The 20,443-nt window shown below is 38.8% G+C and overlaps 1 protein-coding gene across 5 annotated transcripts in view; it reads right to left on the bottom strand.

Moving 5' to 3' along the window:
* The window catches only part of nhsl2 (NHS-like 2), an 86,650-nt gene that overhangs the window by 54,209 nt on the left and 11,998 nt on the right, over positions 1 to 20,443 (bottom strand). The window contains exon 1 of one of the 5 annotated variants that reach the window (XM_053681417.1): positions 18,735 to 20,316. The exons of the other annotated variants lie outside the window; for them this stretch is intronic. Within the exon in view, the coding sequence (XP_053537392.1) occupies positions 18,735 to 18,837 (103 nt within the window). The 5' untranslated portion in view covers positions 18,838 to 20,316. Of the gene's footprint in view, positions 1 to 18,734; positions 20,317 to 20,443 lie in introns of those variants that run through there. 5 annotated transcript variants of the gene reach the window in all.

Genomic DNA, 20,443 nt, shown 5'->3' with positions numbered 1-20,443 from the left:
AAAGTATTGACTAAAAGGGTGCCAATAATTGTTGCACACCTACATTTAACAAAGAATTTTTTTTGATAAACCTATGATGTGTTTGCAAATTGTTTGTCATCCATGAGAGCAGAGTATTTTTGTGAATTGTTTTGAACAAAAGATCAAAAGGTTCAGCAATAAAGACAATATTTTCACAACCTTCTTTGCTCATATTTACCAAGGGTGCCAATATTAGTGGAGGGCACTGTATACTGTACATGCTACTTTGACTAGAACACCTGAATGCTAGTGCTGCAACTGCCTCACTGACTCAAGAGGCAAAATGATTGACAAGCAAGCAGAGACACCTCTTTGTCCTGATTGGTTGAACATTGGTGGTCCACATTATTATTTTTTTTCTCTTGATTACAGAGCCTGGGGCACCACGAAGTCTGGAGCTTTTTCCCCTCGTTTGTAATAATGCAATAAGATATGCACGCAGTAATTTAGTGATGGTTCCTTGCAGTACTTTGGTGCTATTCGAAACAGCGGGGTTGTTATAACGAGGTCGCTTGGGACTCGTGAGTCACCCATGCAAAGTCTAGCACGTGTTTACAGATTTTAAAACAACATAAGTTTACTACAACCCCGCGGTAAAGCTGTTTTAAGAACTTTGAGGGAATCAGGCATGTTGTTCGATGCACTCTTCTGTGTTAAACACATTTTATTGTGCTTTTGCCTTAGGAATATGAACTGTCTATTAAAACTGTAAAGTCCCAGGACCTGTATTTCCCACTCACCGTGTCTATTTAGTTTCACTGTAGTTTTTGAATAATTCATAGTCATTGTTATATAATCTGCTGTATTATGATATGGTGAATAACTGAATAATAAGCTTGGACTTTTAAGAGTCAGACATTGCCTAGTTAAAGAGCTGACAATGACCAATGAATGCTGAAAAGGATCTGTGAAAAAAAGCTCACTGCCCAAGGCTTCAACCAGCAGTGCTCTTCTGCCTCTTAGTGGACACTAGTGGCACTGCAAGTAGCATTACATCACAAGAAAACCTCATATCCACGTGTCTGGGCTTGATAATACAATGCAGATGAACAGATGGAGATGAAGTGTGATTCATGGTGAACTGTGTTCACTGTGTTCAATTGAAGCCAGTGCACTTATTATGCACATGTTGAATAGATCCATTTCTAGTTGTGGAAGCTGTGAAACTTTTTTGTGTTAGGACTCCAATCCTATCCTTTTAGGGGCAAAGACAGAGAGACAAGCATCGTGCGTTAAAGCAAGCAGCTGCAGAGAGACAATGCCAAATCACAAGCAACTCAACAGGTTTCAGCATTCTACATTCGAATGCACCCGTCCTTTATTCTTTCCTAACTTAAACAACTAACATCCTGGCCCATCTTTATTCAACTCATGAATGAAGCAAAAAAGAAAAAGAAATGCATAAATTAAAGCAGCTAAGTCAATTATTGCATATCAAAATACAGGGTGTCCCAAAAGTCTCACACACAATATAAATAGTTTGGAAGACATTTTGCTAAAGACGTTCATTTCCACTATGTATGGAGATTTTTGGGACACTCTATAATTAAATATCAAGGTCAAATAACTAGCTTAAAAAGGCCATGTACCAAGCATTGAACATGTGTACAGTTTAAGACAGACAGAAACAAAGCAAAGCCAGATTCAAAACATCTGATTTGACTGAGAGATAAAGTGATAAATCAAGAGAGGTGTAAAGTCACAAACACGAAATCTCCATCTCAACAATAGCCTCTTATTTACCTGTTAGTGACACTGTAAGGTGTTCAAGCATCTGTTCTCTCATCAAGTGCAGTGTGAGTGACGGAGAGTGTCACCACATGAATGCTGCTGAACATACAGTATCATGTGTTCTAAACAGATAAAGATACAAATAGGAGGAGCACTATGCGTTTGTTTAGTTTCAAAGTTTAGGGTTATAAAGGTTCAGTAGAGGTGTGCACGGGGACTGTGCATTGAGCGATGCATTTACAGCGTTCATTCAGTGACCATTAGTAACTGCCTGTTAGTATGCTACTAGTTTGTTTATATTTTGGAAATAGGCAAATTTGTTAGAAAATAGTTCTGACAGGTAAAAGGAAAAAAGATTAAGCCGTCCTGCTCACATCCTCAGTTATGACCTTGAGTGATGTAACTGAGGTGGAGGAACCGTCAGATCCACAATTCACATACCCTGCTGAAAGGGGTGGGGTTTCAACATCTGGGCTTTTTCACTGTTTTCCAATCTTTCCAGGGGGAAAAGGTTCTTTTTTTTTAATCCAGTTTGGGGGACGGACGGACGGACTCTCTCTCTCTCTCTCTCTCTCTCTCCCTCTCATATTTGAAAACTCCTGAAACCACCATATGGATCATGTATGCAAGAGAAACAACTTTGCCTCCACATCATTTAGTGAAAGAGATAAAGAGACTGCAGGCAACTCTAGATCATGTATGTGTGTGTGTGTGTGTATACACATGTATACACACACACACACACACACACACACACACACACACACACATATATATATATATATATATATATATATATATATATATATATATATATATATATATATAGAGTCTGCGATCTGTTTCACTGAATGACGTGGAGTCAAAAGTTATTTCTCTTGCCTACACAGGAAGCATGAAAATAGATACACTCACACTCACCTGTCCACACCGATGACACAATCAGTTTAAATCAGGACTGCATCCATCTCAAGACCTAAAGACTACAACAGTTCCAAGTCAATACACACACTCTCTCACACGAGCACTTATTCTGACACACTGAGTAAATGAGGAAGGACACATGAGATTATAGAACACACAGATACAGAGTCTGGGTGTCAGGCAGAATATATGTGCCGCCGCCTCCACATTCCCTCGCACACACACACACACACACACACACACACACACACACACACACACAAACATTCACACGCACACACCCTCTTCATGATGTCTTGTTTAGCTGGGTTTTGTGCAGGCTCCCAGCTGCCTTCTCTTTCAGAGAAGCACATAAAGCTAGCTCTATCTCCACTCTCAACTCCCTTTAAACTCAATTAGCCTGTCAACTGCTCTTTCTCTCACCACATCCGCCGCAATCCCGCTCTCTCTCTTCACCATTCTCTCTATCTCTCTCCATCTCCGTCTTTATCTCTTTGATTTATCTTCTTCTCATCAATTACGCTAATCCAGGAAAATAATAACAAATGCAATTGCTTAATTTTTCCCAGCTCTTTGAATATTCTGCCAAAACCACTTTCTAAACTGTAGTTTTATTCCTAGAATTTCCAAACTCCTCTCCTGGTCTAGTGCATAAATCAAAAAGTATGGCCAAGTGCAGTGCAAGAGATTAGCTTTCCACCAAGCAGCTTTCTAAAACATGTGGGGAAAGAGGTATGCATTTATATATGGAGTCTGTTCAGAGACTATTATGAGTGTAATTGTGCTGTGTCTGGGGGTCTTAGGTCTGTGAACTGGAAAGAAAGGCGGGAAAGAGAGATCCTCAGAAAAAAAGATAGAAAAAAAGTCTCACTGTCTCACTGAACATTCACAGGGGTACACCTACCGAAAAACCTTCAGAAACCTACTTCATAACTGACATAAACCTAAACATTAATAAATTATATTCCAATAGACAAATATCACCTCTCATAAAGACCGATTATGGCCATTTTCGTCATAGCTTTATGTTATGACACTTTCCAGACTGGCTTAAGTTCAAACATCATGACAGCTGACTTTCTAGGTTAGTACATTTACATTTATTCATTTACATTTCCATTTATTCATTTAACTGACGCTTTTTATCCAAAGTGACTTACAAATGAGGAAATTCAAGCAAAGTGATGTATCAAGCGGAGAACAATACAAGTAGTGCTACCATACAAGATTTTTTAATTGACTTCTAGAAAAGCAAAGTGTACAGAGTAGAGGTATAAGAGCGAGCGAAGGTTTTTATTATTTATTTATTTATCTATCTATCTATTTATTTATTTATTTATTTATTTATTTATTAGGATAATGTGGGGTTGGCATGTTAGGGATTAATTAAGTGTTCAAGGAACAGGTGGGTTTTTAGCTGTTTTTTGAAGATAGTGTCAGATTCTGCAGTCTGGAGTGAGGTTGGAAGTTCATTCCACCACTGAGGGACAGTTAGTGTGAAGGTTCTGGAAAGGGATCTTGAGCCACGCTGATTAGGCACTACTAAGCATCGGTTGTTAACCGATCGCAGATTGCGTGAGGAACGTAACCTTCAGGAGCGTGTTGAGTATACTTTAGATTATACTTTAGATTTATGAGTCACATAATGATTATAAAGTGAGCAAGCTTGCCATTTTGAGGTAAATTGGAAAAATGAACAAAAGCAACATCACCAAATTATTCCTCACTTGGCAGTAATATAATATTATTCGTCACTTCCTTACTTGGCAATAATATAAACATGAAAACCACATGTATTACACTGTAACATAGTGAAGGTTAGGACACTGACCCTCATTGCAGAGTAATGACAATGAGTTATGTATTTTTATTTGGCTCTTAATTAGAGGAGTTTATTCTACTATTTATAATAATAATTACTAATGACTAGATCATGACACACTAATGACACTTAGGTATATTTCCCATAACTAAAATGACTTTATTTTTACTATTTCTAAAATGTTTATAATAACTCATGACTACACCATGACACCAAAACGACAGAGTTATCTATATTTCCTCCTTCCTTCATTTAGCAGATGGTTTTATCCAAAAGCGACTTACAAATGAATACGTACAAGCAAAGTGATATATCAAGCAGAGAACAATACAAGTAATGCTAACATGCAAGATCTTTAATTGAGTTCTAGAGAAGCAAAGTGTGCAAAGTAGAGGTGTAAGAGCCAGTGTACTTTTTTTATTTTATTTTTTTTAAATAACTTTAAGGGTTAGTTATTTGTTCATGGTAGAGTGGGTCTTTAGCTGTCTTATGAAAATAGTGACAGGACTACATAAAGTATCTGCACTTTATGTAGTCCTATGTACTGTCCTATAGTATTGTTATGTGTTGCACCATGGTCCTGGAGAGACGACATTTCGTTCCAATGTTTACATGGAGGAATACAGCAGAATGACAATAAAAACCCACATGTAGCCTTATGAACACCACGCTAAGGTCAATACGAAATCTAATTGATTCTTTTGAATGAATGGCTATACCTGTTAGGTAACATACTTTAGATGTTGCTGTGTGTGTCTTCGTAATTTTCTTTATAGTTTCTCTGGTTTGCTGATTCTCAGGAACGAATGATGATGAGCGACACTCTTCTGCCGTATTTAAAACACACAAACATTAAAACACACAAACTGCTGCAGGCTTGAAAATCCAACACCATCGTCAAAAGTCCGCTGTTCAAACCTACTTTCAGAAATGGGTGATTTTTACTGAGATAACATTACTCAGTAAAAGTTATACACACAGACACACACACGCACATGTATGCATGCACATACTGCATTGCTTACCCTAATTCTGTTACTCTAACCACTTCACCCTGACCTACAGCTAATGGAGAGCCTACTGAGTGATGCCTTAAAGAACTGTGTGTGTGTGTGTGTGTGTGTGTGTGTTTCTTTCAATGTCAAGCCTCTGGGCAAAGACTGTAGCCTATCCCACAATGCCTCTCTCTACCCATACACCCACTCATATAACCCTCTGCTCTGTCACCACAGTTAAATCTGCTACAGATCACTTTGTGTGCATAAGAGAGAGTGGGGAAGAGAGAAAAAATGAGAGGAGAGAGTGGCAGCACTAGAGAGGCAGTGAATAAAATGATGAGGTCCCACTTTATATAACCGAGATAGTAGTGTAATATTTATATTATAGTGAAACTGGGAATTAAACATTATAAAAGATTGAGAGTGGGTGAAAATAATTCATCTCTTGTTTAATGTAGTAAGCAGATATGAAGGATGACCCGATGCACTCTGCATGTCGTATTTTGCAAACGGAATGCATGGGTTTGTATTTGTTTGTGCTCTTTATCTAAAAATAGATTAGATTTGCGATCAGATATAGTAATGCTATTCTCTGCCCAGATGCTTTAGAGTCCTCTACTGGAGCTGCCATCTACTGTACCACAGGCTATGAGAAACTCCTGCATTAAAGCAGCAGTTTGTAGTTGTTTAGCAACATCTGCTGCCTGTGAGGTGAACTGCAATTGCAATGAAAACATTTACAAACTTTTACCTCGATCAACCCCGGCTGCTCTTTTGAGTGCTCTACACATGTCATGTAAGGGGGCAGAGCTGAGACGTTCAGGGCGGAGTTCATTTCAAAGCTAGAGAAATGTAAACAGAAGCCTGAAACAGTTAAAGGAACTAGTCATTGCCCAGCGATATTCTGTATCATAGTTTTTAAGTATTTTTTGGAATTATATGATTATATTATGTATCTCTAGAATCACTTAAACACTACAACGTGCACATTTTAAACAATACCCACTGAATCCCATTTCCTAACTGCAGACTTGTGACATCACATTGTGAAAAATAATACGGCATTAAATAGTGAAAAACACGTTGACTACAGGCCCAACTCTGCTAAGACCTGGTAGTCTATTAATATTAATAGACTATTTATAATTTATCTTCAGTAACAGCTGTATCCTAGTCAAGGTTATGGTGGATCCTGAGCCTTTCTGGGGAATCCACAGGTGGGAATACACTCTGGATGGGTGCCAGTCCATCGCAGGGAACCATGTGAACACACACATTCACACATTCATTCACAATAGTGGCAATTTTGAGGTGCCAATCCAACTACACGCATGTTTTAGTAGGTTGGTGGAAATCAGAGAACTCGTAGGAACACAGAGAGAAACCTGAGGTCAGGATTGAACTGGGGACCCCGGAATTGTGAGGCGGCAATGCTATGAACAATCTTGATACTGATAATAGATTTTTTTCTGTGTGGATTGTGGTTGCAGATAAATTAATAATAGGTATATTTACCAAAAGACCAGTGTTCTGACATACCAATCAGAACATAGCAATGTGACATGTTCTTGCTTCTTAAACGAAGAAATCAGGCAGCAAAAGTAAAGTATCTACTGTAGGCAAAAGTAGCAGTGTATCTACTGCATGACTAACAGCTATACTAAACGCTTCTTTAGCAGGCAGTGAGTGTCGTGGGCACAGTTGCTCTTCCACAGCTGTGTTCACGTTCTCACTCACTTAGGTTTGGTTATTTGCTGATGTACATCAAAACTGTAGATAAGGTGCAGTTTATAATGTTTTCTAGACTTGTAAATAAATAAATCTTTCTAAAGCTATACTAATCATTTGCAATAATGGATTTATTCTGTTTACATTTTTACAAACCTAAAATTAGCTCTACCTCAGCTGGAACAGGTAAACTCTGCCTACTACTACTACTTCTACTACTACTACTACTACTACTACTACTACTATTAGCCTACTACTACTACTACTACAATTAGTCTACTACTACTACTACTACTACTAGCCTATTACTACTACTGCTGCTGCTATTAGCCTACTACTACTACTACTACTGCTATTAGCCTACTACTACTATTACTACTACTACTACTATTACTACTACTACTACGACTACTTTTAGCCTACTACTACTACTACTACTACTACTATTATTAGTGTACTACTACTACTACTACTGCTATTAGACTACTACTACTACTACTGCTATTAGCCTACTACTACTACGACTACTAGCCTACTACTACTATTAGCCTGCTACTACTGCTATTAGCCTACTACTACTACTACTACTGCTACTATTAGCCTACTACTAGTACTATTACAATTACTACTACGACTACTTTTAGCCTACTACTACTACTACTACTAATACTACTACTGCTATTAGCCTACTACTACTACGACTATTAGCCTACTACTACTATTAGCCTGCTACTACTACTACTACTACTACTACTACTGCTATTAGCCTACTACTACTACTATTACTACTGCTACTATTAGCCTACTACTAGTACTACTACTATTACTACTACTACTACGACTACTTTTAGCCTACTACTACTACTACTACTATTATTAGTGTACTACTACTACTACTACTACTGCTATTAGACTACTACTACTACTACTGCTATTAGCCTACTACTACTACGACTACTAGCCTACTACTACTATTAGCCTGCTACTACTACTACTACTACTACTACTACTACTATTAGCCTACTACTACTACTACTACTACTGCTACTATTAGCCTACTACTAGTACTACTACTATTACTACTACTACTACGACTACTTTTAGCCTACTACTAGTACTAGTACTACTACTACTACTACTGCTGCTATTAGACTACTACTACTACTACTACTACTAGCCTACCACTACTACTACTACTACTACTACTATTAGCCTACTACTACTACTACTACTACTACTACTACTACTATTAGCCTACTACTACTACTACTACTACTACTACTAGCCTATTACTACTGCTACTACTAGCCTACTACTACTATTACTAATGCTACTAGTACTAGCCTACTACTACTACTACTAATATATAATCATATACAAACAATCATCATCATCATCATAATAGTCAAGCATCATGAGAAAATAAGAGAAAGAATCAATAAAATCCAGAGGAAATTCCATAAAATTAAGCATGAGGGACGTAGGTTGGGCGATGATGGTGAGGTCAATTGCCACTTAATTTTTTTTTTTCAATTCACCTCAAAGTGAACACAAGGTTCTAAAAATTATAAACTGCTCCTTTACATACTGACATTAGCAGAGGTTGAAGTGAAAATATTGGTTGGTGTATACTGATAGTTCTACACACACACACACATTTAATCACTCACCATTACCACTGAGAATAACTACTACAACTACAACAGTTTTACCAAACCTGAGTAGTAGGACAATCTGGTAAACCACAGCTGAAGTTTCATTTAACTGAAGGTGGATTAAACAAATGAACTGCTCAAACTGGCCTTAAAGCAGTCGTTTACAGGACCACTGCAAATTAGAGTATGAAGGAAGGTCCAACAGCAAATCATGAAGCAATAGAGGAAGTAATAGAGAAATAAGATTGCTCTATGATGTGAGCTGTGTTCTTGGCAGGCGGGTTCCTGTTACCACATGGTTACATAAGCAGGCAGGGCTGTGGCCTCTCTGTAGCACTGTGAGGTGTGTGTGGTCAGTGGAGAGACTCCTAATGTGGGCCTGCAGCATCCAAGATCCGAGTTTGTGCCAGAACAAGCAGCTGTCGCCAGAACACACGCACTACAAAGGGCAAGTGGAATGTGCAGAACAGCATTTAGGTGCAAAACACGGGTTACGCAAACATGCAGAAAAGAGTAGTGCTGTATTTGTATTAAATAAATAAAATAGTAAAAAAATAAAAAAAAAAACACAAGCACAGGCACATGGTCAACCAAAGAATCACAAACCTCACTAACTAGGGCTGAATAAACGTAGGTGAAGTATGCATCACATTGACAGTATGAGCTAGCACAACAATGTGGCCAGTTTAAATCCTCTGGAACAGTTCAAAGTGCTCTGGAAGACAGAGCGTTTTCCACAGGCCTGCACCACTGGCAGACATCCACAGTCTGTAAAACTTCACTCGATCTTAACCGAGACCTGATTTCCGTATTATTGCTGTAAAGATGCAGCGTGTTAAGATGAAGACAAAAATGCTCCCAGATAGCAATGGCACCAGAGACAGCCTGTAAACATAAACCAAACTCTCTGAGTATGTAAACAAGACTAATGTGGAGGAAACAGTCTGGCTTGTTAAAGATGATGAAATATGGTTGAAGAGCTGCAGGCCCAGAGGTCTTCTATATTCTAAAGAGGATGAAGGCAATCTTGCAGACAATTCTACACAATAATGTGGTCCGTAAATTTTAAAAAATATATATATATATATAATTTTCTGAACACTTTTTAAAATTCTCCTCATTCTAGCAGCTGTCAGTACAATCTGATAAGAGTGAATACTCCAGTCTCTGTGGTACCCCAGGCTCTGTAAACAGGAGAAAACAGCAACTGACATGGACCACCAATGTCCAACCAATCAGGACAAGGATGCGTGATTGTCAATTCAGAAAGCTCTGTGTCTTGCACTAGCATTCTGACAATGTAGCATGTGAGGATATGGCTTCATTCAAAACAGCTAACCCCTGCCAAAGTTCCTCAGGCCGGCCTCTGGCTGCTCTTGAAGACTCGTTTCGCGCTGGAGTAACTTTCAGGCAAACGGAGAAAGGAGTATTCTCTTAGTGCAGAGGGGGTTTGGATAGTATTGCATTAAATAAAATAAAAAAAAGAAAATGTTGGTTTGGAAGAACGAACAGAGATTACAATCATTTCGGTACAAACCGGAAATGGAAAGATAGGTGGAGAGAAGGAAGGAGTGAAGAAACTCTGAGAAAACTGCATTGTATTAGAACAGTTTGCTCACTGATGGGTCACATGACTGTAGATTAATAAGAGAAGGGGGGGTGGAAAACATCTGCTGAGAATTATGGGCCACTTGGGGAGATCTCACACATCTCACCTCAGAGAATGACAACCCCTCCCACCCCCCACCCCACCCTAATCCTGTCCCCCACACCACACCACCCACCATCACACCCTTCACACACACACACACACAAACACACACGTACGCACATGCACCAGTCAACACAATACTCATTTCCTCTACTAAGGAGCAAAGTTGGGCCATCAGCACGATTCCTTAACTTCTCCTCACCTCACTCTTGCTCAACCCCTCTGCTTTTCTCCCTCCATATTTCACACCCATATACGTGCAGGAAAGCTAAATAAAAAACAGAACCACAGTGAGTTGACCATGGTGGAAAACCATAAGGTTTTCATAATACGATGAGATAACCCGAACCGCTCTCATCAAATACATTTAAACCAGCGCTCCGATCAATATGAACTCAGAAAGATGGTCAGTGCAAATGGTTTACGTGAAGAGGAGCGATGACATCACACCACATGGGGAAAGGAAGACAAGCGGCAGACCAGAAAAGTGCTTTACAGCTCTCATTACAGCTGTGAGACCATCATAAAAATCTGATTAGGGAGAGATTAAAATGTACAGTGAGACACCAATCACTCTGCTGATCACAGGACTGGATAGGAAGTGTAAGGTGTTTGCACTACTTCAGAAACATAAGTGGACCTCACTGATCATCTAACACATATTGAAAATTTAAAGGGATAATCCAGCACCTTTTTACCATAATCCATATTTATTGCATCTGCAGTCTACATGTGATTATTACTGTTCAGATCGTTTGACACATTTCCCTGTAAAGAGAGAAGAACAAAAACATGTTTACTTTAAACTCACTTATAATAGAAGACTTAGAGCAGTTCTTGAGTTCCACCAATAAGCAAATATGCTTATAAGCGCTTGGACTTCTATTAATAGTGAATTTTAAGTAAACTAAAACATGTCAAATCCTTGTCCATGATAATCAGACATAAACTACACATTCGGTGGACAAAGACTGGGGTGAAAAACACTGACGTATTCCATATAATACTCATCGTTCTTAATATTTAATACATTTCTTATGACCTTGCCATTGAATCCCTCTGAGCAGATTATTAGTCACCAGCCTCGGTTGGCATTTCCTGCAGTGAGTCCCTACAGAGCGGGAACAAGAGCCATCCAACTACGAAGCCTAGTTCAGGAACTGCAGGACACAAGCTGCCCTTTCTCACAAGCTAACACCACACCATAAATCCTCACCTTCATTATTATTAGAGAAACCTCACAGCACGTTCAGGGGAATTTTATTAACATGGATACAGAAACTATTGGCAGGGTCGAAGGTGCAGCTCTCCCAGTATGCGCCTGGCACGACTCCTGTCCCCAGGAGCAAAACCACGTCGCTGAGAGAGCAGAACAAAACCTGCACATGCAGAGTTACCTTCTCAGCAATCCGTGCTAAAAATAACACCGATAAACAAACAAACACAGAGCGAGCGGTCAGGTGAATCTGCCAAGTATGAGCTAATGTCACCACGCAGGAGGGCAAAAATCCTCAAACACACAGCATATAACATCAGCAGGTGTATATGAGTAATGCAAAATGTGTGGGTCCTTAAACTGATCCTTATGCAACGCGAACATTACAAAGATTTGGGCAGTGGGTGAAGCCGGACACACCTCTGTGAAACAGGCAGAGCTCAAATCATTTAAAGCCTTTATATGAAACAGTTCCGTAATCAGAAACAAACTTTTAGTGAGGTCCACATTACAGAAATGTGTCATAGTTAATATATCACTATGCTGAATGCATACTACATCAACTGCTGTTTTTTAATCAATTTCATGCTATCCTTCTACCAGTTGCTCTGACTCATTTTAGACCATATCATTTTATTGAGATAAATATTTTGGTTTACAAGCAGTTACTAAGTTACCAACATCTTAGAGCTTTTTACTAAATTTTGCTTTCCTATTTCTTATAAATAACCCAATGAATTGACTTCATATTAAAGGAACACATAGAATAAGAGGTCCTTTAATAATAAAAATAATAACAATAATATAACTGAGATGTTCTTTATTATATATATATATATATATATATATATATATATATATATATATATATATATATATATATATATATATATATATATATATATATATAACTACCGGTCAAAAGTTTAGATACACTCATTCTTTATTTTTATTTTTTTATTTTCCACATTTAATAATAAAGTCATCTAAACTCTGGAATAGCAAAAATGGAACTATGTGAATTATGTTGTTAGAAAAATAAATACATAATAATAAATAAATAAAAATTACTTAGTATTTTAGCATCTTCAAAGTAGACCCCCTTTTTGCCTAGAATTTCCAGAAATGTATTCTTGGCATTTTCTCGACCGATTTCTTGAGGAATTTCCCTGAGATGCTTTTTATCCAGTATTAAAGGATTTCCCACCTATTCTGGACACTTATTGGCTGCTTTTCAGAATATTTCTCTCCAAGTCGTCCATTTAAAAAAGATTTCGAATGAAAGAAATGAATACGTTGGCACAATTATATTTTTGTCCACCGATTTCAAACAATTAATCATACACCATGAGATCAGTATGTTTTTAAGATCATGAGAAACATTTCAGTCAAGTGTCTCCAAACTTTTGACCAGTCGTGTAAATAAAAAAAGTGTAAAACAACTATTCTAGTGTCTATATTTTAACTAAAACAGAGCTGTATTTTTTTTTCCAAAGCACCTTAGTGGCTACTGTTAAACGATATATACGATCGCAAAAAATAGCACAACATTCAGAAACTACCACAGTACAGACCTGTGTCCTCATAGCTAGTTATGGCCATGATATGAAATAATAGTTCACTGTTTAGACCATTGCGTTTCCCATTAATCTGTTCCAGCAGTGGAAACAGAAGAAGTGAAAGCATCAAAGAAGAGCTCAGTTGTATCACTGAAGACTAGTCCCTTGGACCGCTATCAGACACATCCGAGAACCAAGTTTCATGAAATATGGATCAAGTGAAACACTTGCACTCCACCCAGGGACCCAGAAACATCCTGTTTTCAAAGAGCATTCGTTTACTAATGAATTAAAGGCTTCAGTGCTACAGTACAAGAATATTATTTTATCTAGACACTGCTAACACTCTTGTTTGCTAAATTATTTGCAAAAAAATTGAGCCACAAATAAATTGTAAGTCAAAATGAGATCCACAAATATTTTCATGTTTTACAAATATGTTTGAAATCCACAAACACGTTCGCCTATTATTTATTTGTACAGTGGCTGTATTTTTTGTGGATTTTGGACGCATTTCTCATGTCAAATTGTACAAATCTGTCTATGAATATGTGCTTTTTCAATTTAAATTTCACAGGTTCGCAAGGCTTGGTTGCCAGGCCAGGGACAACATGCAAACTCCATGCATGTGTAGGTGGGTTTCAAATCCCCAACCCTGGAGGTGCGAGGCAAGCGTGCTAACCACTAAGCAACTGTGCACCCCAATTTATTTGCATATTATGCAACACAAATACTTACCTTACAGTCACATGAGTTACAGGAAAACCTACTCTATAAAGTAGAACATGTTTATTTTAAAATAAATAAAGATGAATACCTAGACATCCTTTTCAGCAGTGAAGGCGGAAGAATTCATAATATTCCGCTTAATGAAACATAACCTTTAAGTCTGGCCCTGTCATGTGATGACAGAAACAGAGCGACTCCATGCCCATAGGCCAAACGGCATGGCTGAATGGCTGAATGTCTTATTCTTCCATCCTCTCTTTCAAAAAAGAAGTGCAGATGTTGACTCAGAGTGCAGGCATGCAGGAAGACAGCACACATAGCTGAGTGTAAGGCAGGCCTAAAGTTCAACAGTAACAAACACATCAGCTCAGCTGAAGATTCCTTCTGCGCTGGCATTCAACCAATTCAGCTAGAGTGTAAGCTGCACACCGCTTTACAATTCACATCACCGCTTTCAGGAGACATGAGCCAGTTAACAACTATACCATGGAACTCAATATTTAATGTCCATATCTAACTATCTCCATTCCTCCAGTAGCCATACAGAAGGAAGCTGTATAGAAGCCTGTAGGTTGTCAGTAAACAGATATCACAGGGAACAGTTTGAAATTACAATACCAGTCAAAAGTTTATACACAATAAATATTTTTCAGTCATTTAAATATATGTAAAGATATTCTGAACTAAATTATGGTTGGAATTTTTACAAGACAAATGCATATAGTGAAGTTAAGGCCAATGTATAAGGTGATTTCTGATTCAATATGTATATATTTTTTTTTACTTAAAACAAGTACAATGCATCCAGAAAGTATTCACAGCGCTTCAATTTTTCCACATTTTGTTCTCTTACAGCCTTATTCCAAAATGGATTAAATTAATTATTTTCCTCAAAATTCTAAAAACAATACCCCATAATGACAACATGAAAGAAGTTTGTATGAAATCTTTGCAAATTTATTAAAAAAAAAAAAAAAAAAAAGCACATGTACATAAGTATTCACAGCCTTTGCTCTATACTTTGTTGAAGCACCTTTGGCACCAACTACAGCCTCAGTCTACAGTCTTTTTGAGAATGATGCTACAAGCTTGGCACACCTATTTTTGGGAAGTTTCTCCCATTCTTCTTTGCAGGACCTCTCAAGCTCCATCAGGTTGGAGAGCGTCGGTGCACAGCCATTTTCAGATCTCTCCAGAGATGTTCAATCTGGTTCAAGTCTCGGCTCTGGCTGGGCCACTCAAGGACATTCACAGAGTTGTCCTGTAGCCACTCCTTCGTTATCTTGGCTGTGTGCGTAGGGTCGTTGTCCTGTTGGAAGATGAACCTTCGCCCTAGTCTGAGGTCCAGAGCGCTCTGGTGCAGGTTTTCATCAAGGATGTCTCTGTACATTGCTGCATTCATCTTTCCCTCGATCCTGACTAGTCTCCCAGTTCCTGCTGCTGAAAAACATCCCCACAGCATGATGCTGCCACCACCATGTTTCACTGTAGGGATGGTATTGGCCAGGTGATGAGTGGTGTCTGGTTTCCTCCAGACATGACGCTTGCCATTTAGGCCAAAGAGTTCAATCTTTTTGTTTCTCATGGTTTGAGAGTCCTTCAGGTGCCTTTTGGCAAACTCCAGGTGGGCTGTCATGTGCCTTTCACTGAGGAGTGTCTTCTATCTGGCCACTCTACCATTCAGACCTTATATAGAGAGGTGTGTGCCTTTCCAAATCATGTCCAATCAACTGAATTTACCACAGGTGGACTCCAATTGAGTTGTAGAAACATCTCAAGGATGATCAGTGGAAACAGGATGCACCTCAGCTCAATTTTGAGTATCATGGCAAAGGCTGTGAATACTTATGCACATGTGCTTTTGTTTTTTATTTTTAAGATTTCAAACAGACTTCTTTCATGTTGTCATTATGGGGTATTGTTTGTAGAATTTTGAGGAAAATAATGAATTTAATCCATTTTGGAATAAGTCTGTAGCATAAAAAAATGGGGGAAAAGTAAAGCACTGTGAATACTTTCCAGATGCACTGTAGGTTTTAATTTAAAAATAAATTGCATTCCCAAATGAGTAGTTTCCATTTACATCTGGGAAGAAGTTAAGAAGTGCTGAGCCTACTTGGGAACTTTACGAAAAAACATCATCATACAGCTGGTTGAGAAGATGCCAAGAATGTGCTAAGCTTCCTTATGATTACTGAAAAATTATCCATCCATCCATTTTCTGTACCACTTATACTACTATGCACTTATACCGCCCCTGGATGGGGTTCCAAACTTATCGCAAGGCACAATCACACACAGTGGACAATTTGGAAAAGCCAGTCTGCCTACAACACACGTATTTGGACTGAGAGAGGAAACTGGAGTACCCAGAGGAAACCCCGAAAGCACAGTGAACCTGGAGTCTTTCCCAGGGAGCATCGGGCACAAGGCATGCTACACCCTGGATGGGGTACCCATCTCAGGGCACGCTCAGGGTGGAGACAGGATTCAATCCTCCAACCCCGCAGGTGTGACACAAACGTGCCAACTACTAAGCCAGCCCATTGTACACTTTCATATACAAATCCATATGTGCCATTTCATAGTGTTAATGCCTTTGTTGTAATTCTAAAATAGTATAAAAAAGTTTTTAAAAAAATAATAATACATACGGATAATGGCACTGAAACATGTCTCAAATGTGACAGGTAAACACATTTGAAAAACAATGTTTTTGTAATATTATAAACAGTGATCACATGTTAGGCTGTGCATATATTAAATGTCAATACACTCACAAAACATAGACTTTCAATGGACTCATTTTACAATCACTATGATTACATAATTCATGTATTCTCAGTTGCTGTACTGTGTGTGTGTGTGTGTGTGTGTATCATGGAACATGGGGCTGGATCATGGAACCTGCAACCTTTTTTAATCATAGTCCCATGTTTCCACTCATTTAACAGCTGAACTGTTTCATCATCAGTTGTGCAAGTTTCCTAACGCACAGTGTAAAAATAACAACTGTGGAGGAGTTCACAAGTCATACGTTTGGCTTTGAGAACAGATTTTACCATCCACAGTCCAATCGTTCACCATCTACACACAGCACAGCGATCTCATCATAGACAATTATTACTGCCGAACTACAGGCTTTTAGCTATTGCTAGTAGTAGATTAGAACTCACGGCAATGAAATTATGAACTATGCTGGATTATTTGTTATTTCTTGAATACAAACGCTTTATTCATCTGGCCAGTCTACCAAAAATGGTCATCCATCACCCATTAATGACATCACAACCAATATGTCAATATGTCTACTAGCGATTACATTTCAGTCCCATTAACATATTTTTACAAATTAAAATATGGTCAATGTCAATATTAGGTTCACACTCTATTAATTCTGAGTGTGTTACTGTGCAAACAAACTTTTGTTAGCATTGCTATTCAGCCATTTTCCTTTCTTCTTTAGACTGCTGATTCCTCACAACGGTTGATTTGTGTGTATATAAAATAATACAACTATGTTATTTTTAAGGAACCCTTAGAATACCTGATCCATAATATGCCAAGTTATGAATCGCACTAGCATCTTTATTTGAGGTTTCTGTTCGAATTAAACGAGCTGAGCTATGCCCATAGACACTCCCCCACACACACACACACACAAAACCCCACCCACACAGAACAGCTGCTCAGTCCTACCCCCTTTTTTAAAAAAATGCCATAACCATATGCAGCTGGTGGAGGCGGTGAGGGGAAGTAGTGAATGTCAATGTTTAATTGCAATTGTAAACGGAAAATTGCGCACTGCTCCTTTACTGAAGGTCATGTAGAGGTGTGAATACGTAAAATACTTCACAAGTCGCACGTTCAACAGGAAGCTGTATCATCCAAATTTCCTGAAGATCATGTGAAGAAGAAAAGTAAATTCCCTCATTCTTTTTCTCTTTTTTTCAGAGATTCTTTGATATTGCCTGAAGAGGACCCTTTCAACACACAACCTACTGCACACATTATAGACTGAAAGTAAATCATTCATTTAAAAATCATTAGCATGTTTCTAATGCTAATTGACCACAATCTATATATTCAATCATTCCATGCTAATACTCATTATTGCTATGCAGCTGTTGAACCTTGTAGAACACGAGATCGTTGTCTGAGATTAAATGCATATTTAAATGAGTTACATGGGTTAAATAACATCCAATTGTGGAATAGTCGGTTCCTGATCAGCAATGTTGGGGTTTTGGGATTTTTATTTTTTATTTATTTATTTATTTATTTATTTTTGGAGAATTAGCCCTTTTGTGCTTGGAAAGTGTGATAAGAGCACCAGCAACAGTAGGGGTGTGTGTGTGTGTGTGTGTGTGTGTGTGTGTGTTGTGTGAATGATTGATCACCACTAGTACTTTGAATGAGCAGTGTCTACTCTTGAGACAACACACCAGTCACCACAGTGATATTAGTTACCATTTACAGAATACACACACACACATACACACACATACACTCTAGCAAAAGCGCAGTAGTCAAAGCTATGAATCACTCATTTATGTTCTCACATGGATGCAACTACAGAATACCACTGACTTTTTCTATATCAAACATCTCAATCATACACACTGGGACTAACATGTTACCTCTGAAGAATGGTGCGGTGAATGAAGAATTCGAACTCTTTGCTTCCACCTGCCTCCCCTGACCTGGAGATCTCCTCCGCTTCCACCGCATGGCTGTATGCATCCGAAAACACACGCACGCTCACTCACAGCCTCGCTCACAGACAGAAACACATACTCACACACTAACACTGGCAGTTCATTTCCAATCTGCTCGATGTGTAGTCGGAAAAGAGTGTTTTATTTCCTCCTTTTTGCTCTGCAAAATAACAGAGTTTAAGTCACACAGCGAGGATGCGGCTGCATGCATCTCCCTCCATCCCGTTCTATCTCTCTCTCTCGCTCTCTCTCTCTCTCTCTCTGTCTCTCTCTCTCTCACACTCACTCACTCGGATCAGCTTCATGCCTATACATACACACTGCAGCAAATTCTGCAGTATCAGGTCGTTGCCACATCTCTCTCACACATACACACACTCGATCACTAGTAAAGGCTGGGACTCTACTCCATCCTACAGCAATTTACAATCCAGTACAAAAGGCAAATACGCCTAAAGCTTCCATAAACACACACCAAGAGTAATTGCAAAGGTGCTTAGGGTCAGTGTAAAAAAGCTGACTCTCTCTCGCTATAGTATTATTCGCTACACCAAAGGCATATTGCTGCAAACTCTTGGTTTATATTAGCATATCTTACAAACATATACAGAGAAAAACAGACGATAACAGTTCTCAAGCTCTCGAATTTTTTCTTCTCCACTTTCCTTCCCCGAACACCCCAGAGACTGTAAATCAGCAGGGCAGGAGCGATTTACAGGGAACAAATTTATAGGCTCCAGCAGTGAGTGATTTTGAGTTTGAGGTTACGCTTCTCTTCTAGAGGGTAATTCTTAATGAAAACAACGAAATGACAAGGCATTAACAAACCGAAAGCTGAGCAGCGCTCGTGTCTTTGAGATGTTTACCAACAGATTTAGCAGGGGAATGTGGAGCTGTGAGTGTGTCCATACGCCAGGTCCGGGCAGGGTGGGGCTGGGAGGCCTGGGGCGTGCTGGAATTCAGGGGTGCCTTCACACATACGGTCCCCATCATGCGAGCAGAATTAAAACTCAGCGTGAGCTTCAGAGGCAGCACTGTTTGTTCTCTTATTGCCCACTCACACCTCACTTCTCGTGCTGAGTAATGAAATCTGCCAACTCTGTGCAGCACCGTAACCGCATCCATTCCATATTACGTCTAGTGTATAGAGACACGTTCCAAGGTATTCTCAGAGGTGTTTTCTCATAAAACACAGTCGGAGCATAAGATAAGATGGAATAACACAGGTATATTAAATCAGAGCACCATAAAAAAGACATGGCTTCTATTTAAAGTACCAAATGCAGGCACTCATATAGGACTAATCAGAGATCAGACTGACCATGTTCCTCGTCTCTCCTCTATTCTCCTCTCCTCTCCATGTTTCATCTTTGTTTTGATTTCTTACTCCTCCCTCCTAACCATTCCTCCCTCTCTGAGTCCATAACCATCTGGAAATAATTCCCCAAATATTACAACAGGCAGACTTGGCCTGTTTGTTGATCTTGACAAGGAGTTATTCTCTAATTAAATATAAATTTCTTTCCCTGTTAATGGTATATTGATAAAAACACCCCCCCCCCCCACACACACACACACACACACACACACAACCCCAACCCCACAACAAACACATGCACAATCATGTCCAG

This window comes from Ictalurus punctatus, chromosome 7 (genome assembly GCF_001660625.3).
Source record: "Ictalurus punctatus breed USDA103 chromosome 7, Coco_2.0, whole genome shotgun sequence".
NCBI classification, from domain to species: Eukaryota; Metazoa; Chordata; class Actinopteri; order Siluriformes; family Ictaluridae; genus Ictalurus; species Ictalurus punctatus.
The sequence above is the reverse complement of the archived record's forward strand: the minus strand, read 5'-3'. Positions and strand labels throughout refer to the sequence as shown.